The following is an 18,867-nucleotide window of genomic DNA, read 5'->3' as shown; positions in this document are numbered from 1 at the left end:
AATACATCAAGTTTTAATTTAATCGCAATTATATCATGACTTTATAACCTGATCAGAAAATATATGTACATCGATTTTCAATTTAATCACAATTATAACAAGACCTTATAATTCTGTACAATAATACCAAAATTTAGCATTAAATATTTATAATTTTCTTTTCATCTCACAATATACTAATTATTTCTTGGTCCTAATATTTTATAATTTCATAATTTAAATAGATAAATACATATGTAATATATTAATAAATATTAAAATCAAATTTATATATATGCCTTTGTGTATTGAAAATTTAGAAAATATAATTAATTATATATATTCAAGAAATATATATTTCTTGAATATATATAATTAATTATATTTTAAAAATAAAAAATATAATTGATTTTTCAAAAATAAAAAGCCTAATTTTTATGTATATCTTAAAATATAAAAGGCAGAATATCTTTTATGAACGAAATAAATATAATAATAGAATTCACACCATATAATAATCATCTACTCTCTTCGTCCGTTAAAAGTGGGGCACAATTACTATATCGGACGTCCGTAAAGAGTGTACCACTTTCCTTTTAAAGAAATGATCCCACCATTCACTTTAATCTTTTAATTTTATAAACACTCTTTATTTATTAAAAAACTCATCCCAAATTCAATCTCAACTACACATCTCATAAAGTGGTGGGACTCTTTCTTGACTATATCAAAATGATCACCAATTTTATTAAATCTCCTGCGCAGCTGAAGTGTCCTATTTTTGACGGACGGAGGGAGTATTTTATCAAAAATTATGTCAACCATTAGCATAATTTTGGTCAGAGATATCTTGAAAAAATACACAATATCCCTAGACTTGAATTTCCAATGGAGAGTGCTGACGGCGGTGACATTAATTCCACTTGCTCAAGTAATCATTCCATAGGGGTACCTCTAAATTGTAGGCCTACTTTTCCTATTTCTCTTGCAACGCCTCTTTCTCTTCCGCGACTTCCCCTGCCTCTATTTTCTTCGTTCCTTTTTCTCTCTTTTCCTGTCCATGGTCGATGGTCGATTTTGTATTTCTTAGTTAAAGCTTGCCGTTGTTGTGTGTTGAAATGGAAAAGAGAAAGAGGAAATGTATCGAAACCCGATTGCCGGAAGCTATAATACACATAATACAGTCTTTTTTGAGTGATGAAGAAGCTGCTCGAACCACTGTTATTTCCAAATCATGGTATAAAGCCTGGCTTACTCGTCCCGCCCTCGTGCTCGTGCTCAGAAATCTCCGTCGGAAATCATCGGCGGCCGAGTTCTCGAAATTTGCAGCGAAGACCATGCGAAGGTATCAAGACTCCAACTTGAAGATCGAGAGTTTGAGTCTAAAAATGCGAGGATGTAGAAGGAGCTCTGAACCTCTTGCCCGCAAATTGATCGCGGATGCCATGAAACTGGGAGCTACTGATCTCAAACTCGAATTCTTCCCTACTGGATTCGCGCTGCCGGCGGAGGTGCTCGGATCTGAAACCCTCCTCCGATTATCTGTAAGTGGGTGCAAAATTGATGGAAACGTCAACTGCTCGATGCTCAAATCACTCAGCTTGGACAGCGTGCTTTTGAAAAGAGAGGATATGCTTAGAATCTTAACTTCCTGCTGCAATTCCATCGAGGAACTGTCGCTTTCAAATTCTCCCATTGTTAATTACATAATTGAATTGAGATGGCAGAATCTACACGAGTTTCATAAACTTAAGCGATTGTATCTTGAGAGGGTGCCTGTTGGTAACTCCCTCACCTACTTGGAATCTCAATGCCCTTGCTTGGAGGATCTGAGCCTTGTTCACTGCTACAACACTGGGATACATGTCAAGAGCTCTTCACTCCAACGCATAAGCATTGTGCAGTGCGCTGCATCGGGACTCCAGTTTGAAGTTCCAAATCTTGCTGTATTTAGCTATTCAGGAAGGGACATACCGGCCATTTCTATCAAAGCAAGGGACGAATGGGAGTCTCATATATCGATTGAGCGCCATCACAATGAGACCTCCTCATGGTACCGAGATTTGCACAAGCGGTTGACTCAGCTGAGTCTATCAAGAATCAATCTCACTATAAAAATAGTGGGGTCACGGCCTTGTACAAATAGATGCCTGAATGATATTCGTGCGGTAGCCAATCCAGTAGCAGTGGAGAATATGAGGGTTGAGACAGAATACGATGTAGGTCGTATTATGCGTTGTCTATTTCGTATGTGTCGCCCAAAGTTGGTAACTCTTTGCTGGCTTGATTGTGATTGTGAATGTTGGATGTCAAACAATCACTCCCTTAGAACTCTCTGTGAGAAACTGATGGGTCCAACAAAGCGTCGGAAAATGTTTGAGCTCAAGGAAGGGAAAATGGAAGTATACGAGGAGGATGTAGCAGAATGGCGGCCTCTTCTACTGCAAGATGCAACAAGAGCTCCACCAATGGGACGTAAAGTTCGTTTCCACTTGAAGTGGTGATCACTGATCGTAAACGAGTTCCTATGTGCTTTGAACTATTTTGGTATGTATATGTATTCCTGAATCTACAGACTTGTAGTGTGGTTTCAAGTATTTTGTTATCCTATATATATTTGAAGTATTTTGTTATATGTTGCTGAATCTACAGACTTGGAGTATATTTTTCGCAAGCACTATTTTGTTATCCTATATGTATATATTTATATTCATGTTTGTTGTTTCAATGGTGTCTTTAGTGAGTGCGAAAGAGAATTTTTTTTTAAAAATTGTTGTTTTTGGTTTATGCTTCGAATTTTGTGGGTGAAATTGTGTGAAAACGATAAAATATCGAGGAATTTGTTTTCGGATAAATGCCGCAAGAGGGGATGCAACTGTGAATAATTGTATACTTTTATACTCCGTGTAAGAGCATTTTATTGTGAAGATAAAAAATCTTTATTTTTGCGGTGGGTTTCTGTCTCCCACATGACTACGGGCCGGTGGTTATTTTCTCGGACTCCCTTCTTCTATTCACACACTCCATGATTCTCATCATGGCACATAGTCTATGCGACGATCTTTTGGAGGCTTTTGCTCATGCTTGCGAAACTGTGGTTCTTGATTTTCTTCATTCACGCCGTGAGGTTTATCGAACTGCTCACGAGCTTGCTAGTGTTGGTGTCTCTTGTACGGATGCTTTCATCTGGAAGTCGGCGTTTCCTGCCTGGCTTTAGGATATTGCTTTTTCCGATATGAAGTAATATATGTATTCGTCTTTCCGCTCAAAAAAAATAATAATAATAAAGGTACAAATTATGGTTCAGAGTTTACATGGTCATTAGACTCATGACTCTATAGTATTTCTATTGACTACTTTTGGGTGGAATAATTGCATATTTAAAAAAAAAAATCATTCAACTAAGTTTTTTTCATTCAATTTTTCTTGCAAGTTTATACTAGCTCAAATTTTAAATAATTTTTTTTTTCTTCCTCGTTCGCATACACAATCTTTCATTACATTTAATTATAGAAAATTTATACTTTATTAATGATCCACTCAATTCAACATAAAATAAAAAAGATAAATAACGTCAAAAATCTACACATTTTTCGCGAATTTTGATTTTTACATTTTTGGCGAATTATATGAAGTTTCGATTGATTTTGAATTTCAATGGTAAACTCCTCCAACTAAATTTTTGTTTATTTGTAATTGACATGACTTTTGATTATTTATTATTGAGTGAATAAAATGACCCGCAAATAAAGAAAAGTAAAAAAAATTAATCAAGCTAGTGAGTAGAGAATAAGACCCACATATTAGTGAATGGAGAAATAAACCCACAAATTATTACTAAAAATAGATTATGACAAGTTTTTGCGGACAAATCAAAATGACAAATTAAGACAATCTTTCGTGGAATGAGAAAGTAATGTTTATAATGATAATTAATTATATTAATTATGAACGGAATAAATACTTCATCTGTCCTATTATAAATGGCTCAAAATTTAAATACGTGAATTAAGGAAAACATGTAAATTAATTAAAAGTGATAGGACATACACTTTTTTAAGGTATAAATTTTTCTATTTATGAAAATAGATGATTTATATTCCTTTTGTCCGCTAAGATTATGTCACAATTACTATATCGGACGTCCGTCAAGATTATGTCACTTTCATTTTAAGGCAATGGTCCCATCATCCTCTTTAATATTTTATCATTACTAACACTTTTTATTTATAAAAAATTCATCCAAATTTTAATCTCAATCACATATCTCATAAAATGATGGAATCTTTTTTTCATTACATCAAAATTATCACCAATTTTATTAAATTTTGTGCCCAAACAATTTGACATAAACTTGACGGACGAAGAAAGTATAATAAAATGATAAAAAAAATAAAATACAAATTATTTTTAATTAACGGAGTGAGTATAATAATAGAATCCACGCCTTATAAAAATAATCTATTTTATCAAAAACTATGCCGGCTATAGCATAATTTTGGTCTATCTATTATATAATAGGATTAAGCCTTAACCTATGTGGCATATCTAGAATCTCACCATTTTAAAATTTACCATATATAATCTTCATCATTTATTAATTAATTAACTATTACATTCCATATAAAGATTCATCAATTTTAATAAATATAATTAATTATAAATGTATATATATAATAATATTATTAACTTTACATATAATCTAAATTAATAAATCTTATTATTTATTTTATTATTATAATAATAATAATAATAATAATAATAATAATAATAATAATAATAATAATAATAATAATAATAATAATAATAATAATAAAACTTACATATAATCTAAATTAATAAATTTTATTATTTATTTTATCTCGATAAAAATTAGATTTACATGTCTGACAAGAAAAAAATTATAATTTATATACAATAAATTATTTTAATTGAATGTTAGTGATTAGATGTATATTTGTTATTAATTTTAAATTTCTCAAAAGCGTATATATATATATATATATATTATATTTATATGTATACGTTGCAATATATTATATTATATGAATTTATATTGAGACATGCACGTGTATGTAAATTATAAACGGGTTCGGTCATTGATTTACATGTTTGAATAATAAGGAACAAATTCTATAACATGATTACTTTAAAACAAAATCTTATTTTATGTTTATCAAAATAATTAAAAATTTTCCCTAAAAAAATTAAAATTTTATTTTTATTTTTATTTTTTATAAAATATATCCGTACATTTTATTTGTATAGGGAAGAAAAATATATTTCTCATATCTAAAAACTTTATTTGTTTCAGTTTTCTCAATAATAATAATAATAATAGATAATAGATACATTATGAAATTAGTAATGCATAAATGAAGAATTTAGATAAAGAACAATAGAGGATATGATGTTAAAATACATTATAAATCTTTAATTATGTATTAAATTTATAATAATCTCAATCGAGTGAATAATTCATATAAATCACCTCATTTCACATTGATTTTTTTTATAAGGTTTCACTAAAATAAAACTTATACAAGAAGAAGCTCTTACTCTCCAAATTAAAAATCTATATTTAATTGGTGGAATGATTGAGACTAATACAATTTGAATTGCTCCAAGCGAGATGATTCTCGAAACCCAATTAAATGATGATGCTCACAAGTTAAATTTGTTCTTTCAAACTCTAAACGAAATGATTCTTGGAACATAATTATAATATTTGAAGCTAATAATTAGGGATGTCAATCTAGCCCGAAATCCGTGGGCTGGCCCGATTAACCCGCCACCCGAGAGGGTTAGGGTTGAATATTTTCAACCCGATAAAAGTTACAATCCGATTAGCCCGTAACCGAATAGCCCGGCACCCGATAGGGCCGGCCCGACTAACCCGATGGGCTAGCCCGAAACCCGAATACTTAATATTAAATATTTAGATATAAAAATAAAAAAATGACAAAATATTATAAAGTCTCATCATTTTACTTTTCTGTATTTTTTAGATGCTTTCTATGAATTCAAACTATTGTTGGATATTTTATTGTTTTTTCGTTAACAAAGTTGAACATTTTATTGTTACCAACTTATTTTATATGTTATGCAATCTTGATATTTTTTTTTAATATCTTATATTTTTGCATTTCATGCTTGCTATATAATTTATATTTTTGATTTCTATGTATATTTTATACATTATACATTAGATCATTAGAAATAACAAAATACAAATGATTATTTTATTGTACGCATTTAAGCCGACTAGCCCGATGGGCTAGCCCGAAACTCGAACGTTTAGGGTTAGGGTTGAAAATTTATAACCCGACAAAATCCCCAGCCCGATTAGCCCGCATCTGATTAACCCGAAACCCGGTGGGCTGGCCCGATTGACATCTCTACTAATAATGCGTAGAAGTTTGTTGAAATTTTTTAAAGTTCCATACAAAATGATGTTTACAAGTTAGTTATGATATTAGAAGCTCTAAATCATACAATCTCACAAGTCTAATTTGATTTTAAACCTCCAGATAGTGATGTTAAAAAAATTGACGCATAAAAAGTTCAGTTTTTGTATTTTAAGGTCTAGACGAGATGATGCTAAAAAATCTGGAGTTCAAACATTAGTTGTCGTCTTCCGGGCTTTAGATGATGATATGATCCTATAGGGTGGTTTAGACGAGATGATGCTCAAATGAAATAAAATCTTCAATATTGACATTTTTTCAAAATATTATTAAATAAAAATTTATATAAAAAAAATATTTATTATTCTAACAAAATGTTAACATTTAATTGAGGAATATGATTCAGATTAATATAATTTCAACTATATTACCTTAAATTAAATAAATTTAAAAATAATTTATATATAAATAATTATTTATACAAAAATACTCTCCCGTCCCCCAAAATTATGCATGGAAGTTTGTAGTAATGATAGTGGAGAAATGGTCCTACAGCGAGGGTATTGTTAAATAGATTATTAGTAAATAGTGTAAGTTAAAAAGATAAAATTGTAAAAATTATATGTGAGATAGTGTCTAAAAATAGGGTATGCATAAATTTAGGGGTCGTATCAAAAAAAAAAAAAAAGGTATGCATGATTTTAGAGGATGAAGAGAGCATCGTATAATTTAAATAATAATTTAAAATAATTTCCCGTCGAATTTCGACGGGTTATGCACTAGTAGATATATTGAAAAAATACACAATATCAGGGAATGATTAAGTAGAAAAAATGCAAGTTATGTTTCCCATGGAGAGTGCTGACGGCGGTGACATTAATTCCCCTTGCTCAAGTAATCATTCCATAAGGGTACCTCTACGTTAGAGTTATAGGCCTAGTTTTTCTACTTCCCTTCCACCGCCTCTTTCTATTCCACCGCCACTATTTTGCCTCTTATTTTATTCGTTTCTTTTTCTTTGTTTTTTTTTTTCCAATAAATTTACAATATTAAATACTCCCACCGTCCGCCAAAAGTATGGCACAATTACTATATTTGGCGTCCGCAAAAAGTATTCCACTTTCCTTTTTAAGCCATGGTCCCACCATCCACCTTTATATTTTATCCTTACAAACACTCTTTATTTACAAAAAACCCACCCCAAATTCAATCTCAACCACACATCTCAAAAAGTGGTGGGACCCTTTCTCCACTACATCAACATCATCACCAATTTTATTAATCTCTGTGCCCAGCCAAAGTGCCATACTTTTGGCGGACGGAGGGAGTAAAAAAATTAAAAAATCGTGTCATAGGGGACTCGAACCCAAGACTTTTTCTCCACTACATCAACATCATCTCCAATTTTATTAATCTTCGTGCCCAGCCAAAGTGCCATACTTTTGGCGGACGGAGGGAGTAAAAAAATTAAAAAATCGTGTCATAGGGGACTCGAACCCAAGACTTTTAGGGTGTGTTTGCTTTTTATCCCTCTAAATGGAGGGATAACCAAAATTTATAGCTTTAAATGTCTTTTCAAAAGAGAAGCTCACCATTTATCCTTCCTTATTTTCACTTCAAGGAGGGATAATATTATCCCTTCATTTTTGAAGGGATAATATTATCCCTCCTTGAAGTGAAAATAAGGAAGGAAAAATGGTGAGCTTCTCTTTTGTGTAAAATGTGGGATAAAAAAGAAGATATTTAAAGGCATAAATTTGTATTATCCCTCATTTTTCCATCCATCAAAGTGAACGCACCCTTAACCTTAGCCATTAACCCCTTACCGCTTGACCAACACACGCACACTTCTTTTTCTTTGTTTTCCTCTCAACATGTATCGCTTTAGCTATTTTGCATGTTTTAGACCATCTCCAACACTACTTTTTTATTTTAAGATTTTTGTTAAAATGATGTATTAATATATTCTCTTTCTTTTATTTTTCTTCCCATCTCCAACAATACATATTCAAATTCAGGTTTGTACTATAGATTAGGGGTGCCAAGATAGAGTTCGGGTATAGGGTACCCGATTATTCAATCCGAAAAAATCGGATATAGGATACCCGATACCCAAAAAATTAGGGTATAATACTACGTAAATTCTAGATTAACTTATACCCCTTGTTCAACATGTCACAGTTCAATATTATTTGTGGAAGAAAAAAAATTCGCGCATCTCATTTTCCTATATTTTTATTTAAATTCATGGTGATTTTATTATGGAATATTGATGCGATAATATTTTTACATATAAAAACGTAGATGAAAGTGGAATAATTTATTTTCCACCCTAAAGAATACGGGTAATAAAAAAAAGTAAAAAAAAAGTAGCTAGTGACCACTAAAGAAACAAAATGAATGTAGGTTTGAAGGCAAAACGTGGGATACTAAAAACATAGTCTTAGAAATTATCAATTGAACACACACACCTTGGGGTGAGCAGCGGATCCGGACCAACCCGTTGGATTTGATAGACTAAAATTTTTAAAATTTTGGATCGATTCGGACCGAATTTTGAGAATGGACTGACCCAGATTAGACCGAACCCGAGCAATAGGTCCGATTCGGTTCAACTCCGACTCATGGATGAATGCATATACATGATTTTGATCTTATAGATTTATTTCTCACATGTATATTAAGATATCAATCTATCAGTCAGCGATTAACAATATTTTTTAAAAAAAATTACACAACATGATAGGAAAAAGAAACAAATATCACCAAACCATTTTATTACAAAGTTTTCCACGTACGTCTGAATATCCTATTTCTCTAATCTTATCAATGTATAATATGACTCAAAGACAGATTCAGTTCAAAAATTTTAAAATATTGAGCTTATGAGTTACCAATTTCCATATTACAATGTAGAAATTTGAATTTAGATTTTATTAATATTATTATAAATATTAAATATATATAAATAATTAATTTATAAATGTATGGGTCGATTCGCTTTCGATGGATTCGATCATATTCATACCCGGACCGACCCGAAAAAAATTCAATCCTATAAAATTGGTCCGGATCGGGCTGTATATATATACTGAGTCGGTCCAATCCGGATTGAACCCATCAGTCCGGGTGGATTCGGGCGGTTCAGGTTGAGTTTGCTCACCCCTACACACAGCGCGACACACACACTTCGCTTCAGACGGCATAAACCAATTGAACACACACAGCCCGTCTGGCCGTCCCCACGGTCCGTCCCCTCTGCCGGCGGCCTCCTCATCGGCGACACGGCGCCTCCCTCCGCCCTTAAGAAGTAGCAGCCTAGCAGGCCCAGTTGCGGCCCGCCGTCATCTCCCTTTTCTGCCCGCCTCTTCCCGTCGGCCGTCGACCAAGCAGCCTGAATCCGGCCGGCCACAAGTTCACAACAGGTAAATAAGCATTGTGCAGCCAATAGCTGCATTGGAACTCAAGTTTGAAGTTCCAAATCTTGTTGTATTTACGTATTCAGGCGGGGGCGAATCGTGCTTTTATATCAAAGCAAGGGATGAATGGGAGTCTCGTATATCAATAGCACTGGAGAATATGAGGCTTGAGACAGAATATGATGCAGGTTGCATTCTGCGTTGTCTATTTCGCATATGTCGCCCCAAGTGTGTAACTCATTGCTTACCGTTGGAAATCAGACGAGCACTCCCTTAAAAGTCTGTGTGAGAAACTGATGGGTCCGAAGAGGGGTCGGAGAATATTCGATCTCAATTAATGAAGGGAAAATGGAAGTGTACGAGGAGGATGTATTTTGTTATATACACGTGCATGCATTCCTGAATCTACAGACTTTTCGTCTGTTTGTTGTTTCAAGTATTTTGTTATCCTATATGTTAGGAAATCAATCTACAGATTAGCAGCTAGATGAAATCTATCAATCTTGATTCAAGATTGAAACAACCGCACACACTGATATATCAAGATATCAGCGAGAATCTAAAGAACACAAACAGATAAGTACGATAATCAAGATATCAGCTAGAATCTAAAGAACACAAGTAAATTTTACGTGGTTCGATCAATTGAGATTTATGTCGAAGGAAGAGTCAATCAATGGCTAGCTTATTCAATTGTGAGACTTTGATTATGTCTACAGCAATCACCGAAACAAGATATGAAATAGTTTTCCCTAAGGTACAAATTAAGATTTAGAGTTTAGAAATTACTATTTAGAGTTTATATGGTCATCACTGTATAGAGATATACATAAATATTTATATTGACTACTTTTAGGGGGAGCATTTGTACTTTTTTTTTCCCCTTCACTCAGGTTTTGTTTCATTAATTTTTCTTGGCAAATTTACAATAAAATGTCATTAGGATATTTTTATCACTCTACCGCTAAATCAACAAATACACACATAATCAAAATAATCTTTGAGTATATATGACTAGAGATTGTGAGAGAAAAACAGACTAATTACTCTATCTAGTAGAATTATAAAAGAAAAGCACCAAAAGAGTCTAATAAATTTGATCTCCATCTCAGTTGGAAGTGAACAAAATTTCCATCTACATGTCTTCAATTACCCTCTTCCTCATGCAAACAAGCTCAAACAAGTATTCATTCATCTCATAATTCGCCTTAAAACAACCTGATCCCATTACGAATTTCGGGTGACAAATCGAAAACAAATTATCCAGAAAACCAGTGCTTACCTCATAACCCTTCAGCTTCAAATTCTCCACTTCCACAGCAGGTATAGGCCGGCCGTCACCGCTCTTCTCCGGCTTGTACGACTCAACACAGACATCGACGGAGAGGGAAACTCTCGAGAGGCTCAACCCTTTCAACAGCCGCTGCAACGAACAGAACCACGACGGATCAGCCTCGGATTGAGAGAGTCTTACGTGTAGATCCGACTCCCATTCTCCACGCCTCGTTGCCCTGAAATCGAAGCTCGACTTATGCGAACCGTGGAACTCAAATTTTCGAATGTTTGGAACTTCAAACTCCCCTCTCCACAAACTCTCTGGTTTCAAGTGTATGCTTATGCGCTCCAGTGATGGGATACAAATACTTATATTTTCGTATTTCTGGTCACCCCAAATCACCAATTCTTTCAGGCAACGAAACTTATTAGGGCTAAATAAGCTGTTCATAATATCAAAATTTAGCAAACAAAAACACTCAAGCTTATTGTCAAACAGGTCCAGTGCAGTAGGGGTGCTTTCAAGCGTTAATTCCTCGATAAACGGGCATCTCGCAATCAAATCGGTGAGCAAATCGCCTCTTACATCTCTCAATTTTAGGGTTTTGAGTTTGGAATAGTAAGTTACCTCTGTATTGAGCTTAACACCGGAGCCAGTGAGAGATAATCTAGCTAGGGTTTTGGATTGAAGCACCTCATCTGGCAGAATCAAAGGGGTGTACCATAAAGTGATGTCGAGATCAACGGCACCCAACTTCATCGCTTTCACCAGCAACTCGCGAGCGACGTAGACGTCGGTGATTTTATAGGATTTTAGCATGAAAGTTTGGATGGTGAGATTGATATCTGCGTATCTCTGCATAGTCTCCTCCGCGGATTCAGAAAGCTTCTTGAAGCTGCAATATGGGAAGAAGGATTGGTTGAAGACGAGGTCGGGGCGCGTGAACCACGCGCTGCGCCATGACTTGGAGAGGATGCTGGTTTGAGCAGCTTCTTTTCCGTTGAGAAAATGTTGTATGCGATGAATGATTTCTGGTGGCACTTTCTCCATGACTAAACCCTACGTAGAATCGGATCGGGAGACTTCTTTTATTGGATTCGATTTTCTTTTATTCTTCTTTGTTTTTTTTGGATTCGATTTTCTTTTATTCTTGTTTGTTTTTTTTGTTAATTAAGGATATATAAGGATATATCTATTTCATTCCAAACATGGGATATATCTATTTTATTAAAAATTAATTCTTTTATTCTTCTTTGTTTTTTTGTTAATTAAGGATATATCTATTTTATTAAAAATTAATTAAGGATATATTTGACTTCAATACTTCGATTTTCTTTTATTCTTCTTTTTTGTTAGTTAATTGAGGATATATATATTTAACTTCATTACTTTACATGCAATAAGATCTGTTACTTTACATGCAAGCAACCAATAAGATCTGTTAATTAAGGATATAATCGATTTCAATACTGCAAGCAAATTAACAACAAGATCTAGGGAAACGTTTCTAAAAGTAAATTAAATTGGTGTTTATATAATTTGATTAGGACTATGGGAAACTTTTCTATCACATATATATGAAACTCGTCAAAATACTATTCTAGGTTTAGCGATGGCGAATCAACTTCCTGAAGAAAGTATTCAGCGCATTCAATCCTTTCTAAACGAAGAAGAAGCTGCTCGAACCGCCATCCTCTGCAAGTCTTGGTACGGCGCGTGGCTCACACGCCCCGTTCTCTTTTTCAAACAAAGCCTCTTTCGAGGAGGCGCCGACGAGTTTCACGAATTCACAACCAACACTATTCAGAGGTACAGAGATCTCAACCTAAAGATCCACGCTTTGACTCTATCGATCTCGGAAGATGCCTCTCTTGCCGACGAGTTGATGGCGAGAGCGACGGAATTAGGGGCCGTCGATCTCGACATCACGATGTCTGCATGGAACAAGCGGTTCCTTTTCTCGCTTCGTTCCGAAACCCTAGCCACCTTATGCCTCGTTGGCTCCATCCTAGTTGATCCCACACACACAAGCTGTTCCAAACTCAAATCCCTCACCTTATCATTAATCGATTTGAGGCATGATTTTGATTTGATTTCGAAATTCCCCTTGCTCGAGACGCTCAAATTCGACGGCCTGAGATTGATGAGCCGGAGCGGAGAGTTTCGCAAGCTCAAGCTCAAGCTGCTTACGCCCAACTTTCAGCATAAAAAACTCGAGTATTTGTATTTGGGGAATTTGATCGTTCACGGCGACTTGTTCGCCTCCGCCGCCGCCTTCTCCGAATTCCCCTCTTTGAAAGAATTGGTGATTTCGGATTGCGACGGATTCAAAGATATTCGGATTTGCAGCGATTCGTTAGAGCGCGTCAGCGTATGGCTGGAGGAGGAGAGAAGCCTCTACGTCACGGAGTTTGATGTTCCAAATATTCGGAAATTTAGGTTTATGGGGCGCGGCTGGTCCCGGCTCGACTTGAAAACAGCTCGTTCGGATTCGGAGTCTGACATACACGTCACGTGCGATTACCCTAATGTTGAATGGTTCACTTCGTTGAATGAATTACTGGAAAAATTGAAGGGCTCCAAAGTTTCTCTCACAATAAATATTATTGTGGGGGAGTCTAGCGATTGTAGACGATCGATCGAATGGGACCCACATGTAGTGGAGAATTTGACACTAGATGGGTGTATAGTATCCCATAATTTTCTAGATAATTTATTTTGGATTTGTCGCCCCAACTTGATAATTCGAGATTATTATCCATCACTACTTGATCCGGTCCACGAATACTTGCTCGAGCTCACTGCCAAAGGAGTAGTAGAAAAATTGAATGTGGAGCTTCACCCATGGAAGGCAGTTTGGGATATTCATGGATGGAAATTTGTTCACTTCCGACTTAGATGGGGACTTGGGCCTTTTCTTGATCAATGAAACTTTTTTTTATTTTTAATTCTTAGTTTAATATTTTTATGATACTAGCTATTTGACTTGTTAATTTGGTTTATTTGTATTGAGTTCGACTGTTGGATTCTATTTTTATTGGGTTTGACTTATTGTCTTATTTTCATAGTAGTTTCCATCAACCAAGATCAGTTTTTTGGTTTCAGCTTTGAAGTGTCCTTTTAAGACGATGTTTACATATAGTCATTGTTTTGATGAGTTGTTTTGTCGTCATTGTTAATGTGCATTGATTCCTACTTACACGAATATGATTGAATATTTGAAGTATGAGATTGGAGGATCAAACGAGTTCAAAATTAATCAATATTTTGTGGAAGAAAAAATAAGCGTAATTATGTGTGTGTTGGCCAAGCGGTAAGCAGTTAATGTCCAAAATCAAAGGTCTTGGGATCGAGTCACCTGTGACACAACCTTTAAATTTCTTTATTTAATTGTTGTACTGGTTTATAAGAAAAAATAAAAATTCGCGCAGGTAGATCTTCGATATCCTGCGCAGACACGTTGAGGTTCCTCTTCGGCTAATATGCCTGTTCGGGTTATGCCATTTTTGTATTTGACTGTGCAGGTGGGATCCTTATCCGCTTGTCCAGAATCCTCACTTTAACCTGTGCTGTAAGTTTTTTTTGTCATTGATAATAATAAAGAGAATAAACAAATGAATATTAAGGAATATAATGTCATGCGTTGAAGGAGGATTTCGTCCTCATCACCTTTATTTTTATTTAAATTCATGGTGATTTTATTCAAAATTTCTTTATTTAATATTATTAATTTATATAAAAAAAAAACCGTGCAACCCATTTCCCTTTATTTTTATTTAAATTCATGGTGATTTTATCTTGAAATATTGATGTGATAATATTTTCACATATAAAACGGAGATGAAAGTGGAATAATTTCTGTTTCGCCCTAGAAAATAAGGGTAATAAAAAGAGAAAACAAAAGTAGGTAGTGACCACTAAAATGTGATAAATCTGTGACATCTTTTCTTACCATTCAGTTTAATTTTCTAATTATAAATTTGCAATAAAAAATAATACATACAAATGAAATAAATAATAAAAATGATTTTTATGATAATAAATTTTATGCATTACGATCATTTCCGTACCTTCGATTTCTACCGATGAGGCAATTGTATAAGCAACGCGAAACATTGTGTTGGATTCATCTCACGTTTGAAGGGACTAGGGAGCATTTTTCAATCAAACCTAAAATTCAAAACCAAATAAATTGAAATTTTTAGAATTCTCAACCAAATTCGACCAACAAATTTTCTTCGAACAAAACTTCAAATTTTGGTTTTGATTCGATTTTCGAATGTCCAAAATTTTGTACTATAAAATTTTCCTTTTAAATCAAACAATTGCGTATAGTTTAAACTATGTCTGATTTAATCGATTTAATCGTGGTTTAAAGATTTGGGAGTTGGATCTCCCTCTTAAATAACATAGCTAGCTTTAGCGATTTTTTTCTGCCCTATTCAAATTTATAAACTTGTCACGTACTCTCTTTATCCCTTAAATAACTTCTTAACATTTTTTTTGGACTATCCTCAATTTTTTTTTTCTTTTTGGACTGAGATTATATATATTTCATCACTAGGAGTAATACTTTAGAGCACTACAAAAAATACGCGAATTACCGTCCAGATCTACCGACGGCGGCAAAGCAGCCGACCCGATTTTTTTTAAATACCGGCCAACTACCGAAGGCAAACCGGCCGCCGGTGATTAACGATGGCGGCGTCGCCGGTAGTATATATATTATTAATATTTAAGTATTTTTTTTATTTCTAACGACGGCATTTGCCGCCTCTAACTAGCGACGGTAAAATGCCGTCGGTAGTGTTGAATATTAGGGCGATCTGGACCTTTTTTTTCTTTCCCATTTCCGCGCGCCACTCAGTAAACCCCCCCTCCCCAGCTGCTCCAGAAGCCGCCGCCGCCGTCCAGCCACCCCGCTACCCGTGCCCAAGTATTTCTCTCTCTCTCTATCGCTCTCTCTCTCTCTCTCTTTCTTTGTCATTATATATATATATATATATATATATATATATATATATATAATTAATTAATTTTAAATAATTTTCGTGTTAGTTCGACGACCCCGTTAAGCTGCCTTCTTCATGACAACCCGCCGGAAACCACCACGGTACGCTTTCTTTTTCTCTTTTTTATTTATTTATTAATGTTAATTAGATAGATTTATTTGTTATATTAGTTAATTAATTATGAAGAATGATTAAGTTTGTTAGTTTATAATAAATTATGAAGCATGATTTAATTTAAATTATTAGTGTAATTTATTAAATATTATGCATGATTAATTTTAATAAATTAGTTTAATTTGTTAGTTTATATCTAATGAATTTGTTAGAATAATTTATATATGTTGGATAATTTTGTTAATTTATAATAGTTTAAATATGTTATGCGTTTATGAAATGTTTTGTTATTATATATTGTGGGATAAATTTAATCAATTTCTTAAGGATCTTCTCCCTTTGGGATATAAATTGATTATTTTTAAGGATCTTCTCCCAACAAATGATTGTTTTGAATTTATTGATTACTGTGTTTTTTATTGCGTTGTATTATTGGTTCGGGGGGCCCGGTAGACCAAGTATTATAGGCTTAGTAAATTAGAACCACTATGTGGTTACCATAGCTGTTTGGGTGCGAGAACTTGGGAATAGGATAGTAGGGTTATGCTGGCGAAATTTTGTACGTTTCAAGTAATTTATGATATTTTATTTACTTTTTTCAATTAGAATTTGCAAGAATGAGTGATAATCGTATGTGGATGTACGCGAGATACAATGATCGTGCTACATTTATTTTATATACATTCATGAACAGAGCTTGAAGCCTGACTTCCCCCAGGATGCGCCGAACTATGCCACCTTCCACCGCCTCCACATGTACTCCGACGAAAGTTATACGTCGGAGAGAGATGCAAAAATTGATGTAAGTGTTTAAGTTTATTCAAATATTTTGTGAATGTATTTATTTTCTAACAATTATGCATTAATGTTATGTATGAATCAAATGGAGGTTCATCGAATTGCCGCGAAGACAGGACGAGAGCACATGCTAGATGAGGTGTTTATGGAGGTGGTACATCCGGACAAGTCACAGATCTACGGCGTCAGGAGTGCCGGACTGAGCCAGGCTAGTAGGGTGTCTACCCACAGCACAGGCACTTCATCAGTGGTGTCTTAGCAACTTTATGAGCATATGAGGCAGCAACAACAGGAGCAGGCTGCAGAGATGGCTGCAATACAACAACGATAGGCTGCCGAGCAAGCGGAACGTGAAGCCCTCATGCGGCGCTTTCATGAAATGGAGCAGCAAATGAGGAAGCTTAGTGGTCAGCGATCTCCATCCCCTGATGACGATGCTTGGGCTTAGGTGTCTCCCCGATGATCATGATGCTAGACTTTTATATTTATGCTTTCGAACAAAATTACATTTGCATTTTATTTTCTCATTTATGTTTTGTGGAACTATATATATATATATATTTCAAGTGTTTTATTTGAACTATGTATGTTATATATATAAAGTACACTAATTTAAAAAAAAATTAATAAATAAATAAATAAATATTTAACGACGATAAAAATAACGTCGGAAACGAACCCGATCAGTAATTAACAACATCTTTAAGATAATATCTCCACATATTCTAACATTATGAATATATGACTGAGTATATAGCCTTTAAATAAAAAATAATAGGTATAGATATATCAATAACACGACTGTTGTGTACTAGTGACCAGTCGAAAAGAACTACAAAGTTAAGTGTGCTTGACACAGAGCACAAGTAAGATGGGTGACCCACTGGGAAGTTGGGTGACCGACTCGGAAGTTCGTCTAACTTATGCAATACGATATAAATACGAAAAAAAAATTGTAGATATACGATAAATAAATAAATAAATAAATAGAATAAATAAATAAATAAAATAAATATTAATACTACCGACGACGTATTGCCGCTGGTAGTATTCCGACACGGCGCAGGGCAAACGTCCGGCATAGATCGGTGGGCTACGACGGCGTCGTTGCCGCTGTAAATCAGCGGCGGCGACCGCCGTCGTCGGTAGCCATGCGGTTTCCGGCGAGTATTACCGACCGCACCGTTGTCGTCGTTAGCTAGTGGCGGCGCTTGCGGTCGGTAAAGCTCCGGCAATGCTCCGCCGTGCTCCGACAATAATCGGCGGCGACAATGCCGCCGTTAGTTGCCAGTGGTGTGTAATCGCCATCGGTAGGGTCGTTTTACCGACCACCGTTTATCGACGACGGCGCCGTCGGTAGCTCTGGCTACCGACGGTCGTGTCTCGCTACCGACGGCAAATCGCCGCCGGTAATGTCCGTTATTTTTGTAGTGGAGGTTTTTGCTGAAAAATACTTATGGTTTGTCAATTTTCTGGTTTATAACATGCATGAGCACATAATTTAACTGTAAAATATAGGGGTGGAATTAAAACTACCCACCCCCATAATATGTTTATGAAAAATACCCACCCCTAGTAAGGGGTGGGTATTTTTCATAAACATATTATGGAAGTGGGTATTTTAATATATTAAGTCATTATCAAGGTTTAATTTAATCGCAATTTTACCCTGACTTTATAACCTGATTAGAAAATACATCAATTTTCAATTTAATCACAATTATAACAAGACCTTATAATATCGTACAGTATTACCAAAATTTAACATTAAATATTTATAATTTTCTTTTCATATCACAATATTACTAATTATTTCTTGGTCCTAATATTTTATAATTTCATAATTTAAATAGATAAAGTAT

At 34.6% G+C, this 18,867-nt stretch overlaps 2 protein-coding genes across 2 annotated transcripts; both read left to right on the top strand.

Annotated features, from left to right (window-relative positions):
- Window positions 1-1,045: 1,045 nt before the first annotated feature.
- Window positions 1,046-2,521, top strand: LOC130991625 (uncharacterized). Its single transcript, XM_057915937.1, has one exon. The coding sequence runs from the start codon at window positions 1,098-1,100 to the stop codon at window positions 2,481-2,483; it is 1,386 nt and encodes a 461-aa protein (XP_057771920.1). The 5' UTR covers window positions 1,046-1,097; the 3' UTR covers window positions 2,484-2,521.
- Window positions 2,522-12,693: 10,172 nt separating this feature from the next.
- On the top strand, window positions 12,694-17,264 carry LOC130993045 (uncharacterized). The gene is made up of 3 exons (XM_057917765.1): window positions 12,694-13,665; window positions 16,902-17,009; window positions 17,097-17,264. The coding sequence occupies exons 1-3, from the start codon at window positions 12,694-12,696 to the stop codon at window positions 17,262-17,264; spliced, it is 1,248 nt and encodes a 415-aa protein (XP_057773748.1).
- Window positions 17,265-18,867: the final 1,603 nt, after the last annotated feature.

The sequence above is a fragment of the Salvia miltiorrhiza genome, chromosome 7, assembly GCF_028751815.1.
Source record: "Salvia miltiorrhiza cultivar Shanhuang (shh) chromosome 7, IMPLAD_Smil_shh, whole genome shotgun sequence".
Taxonomy (NCBI): Eukaryota; Viridiplantae; Streptophyta; class Magnoliopsida; order Lamiales; family Lamiaceae; genus Salvia; species Salvia miltiorrhiza.
The sequence above is the reverse complement of the archived record's forward strand: the minus strand, read 5'-3'. Positions and strand labels throughout refer to the sequence as shown.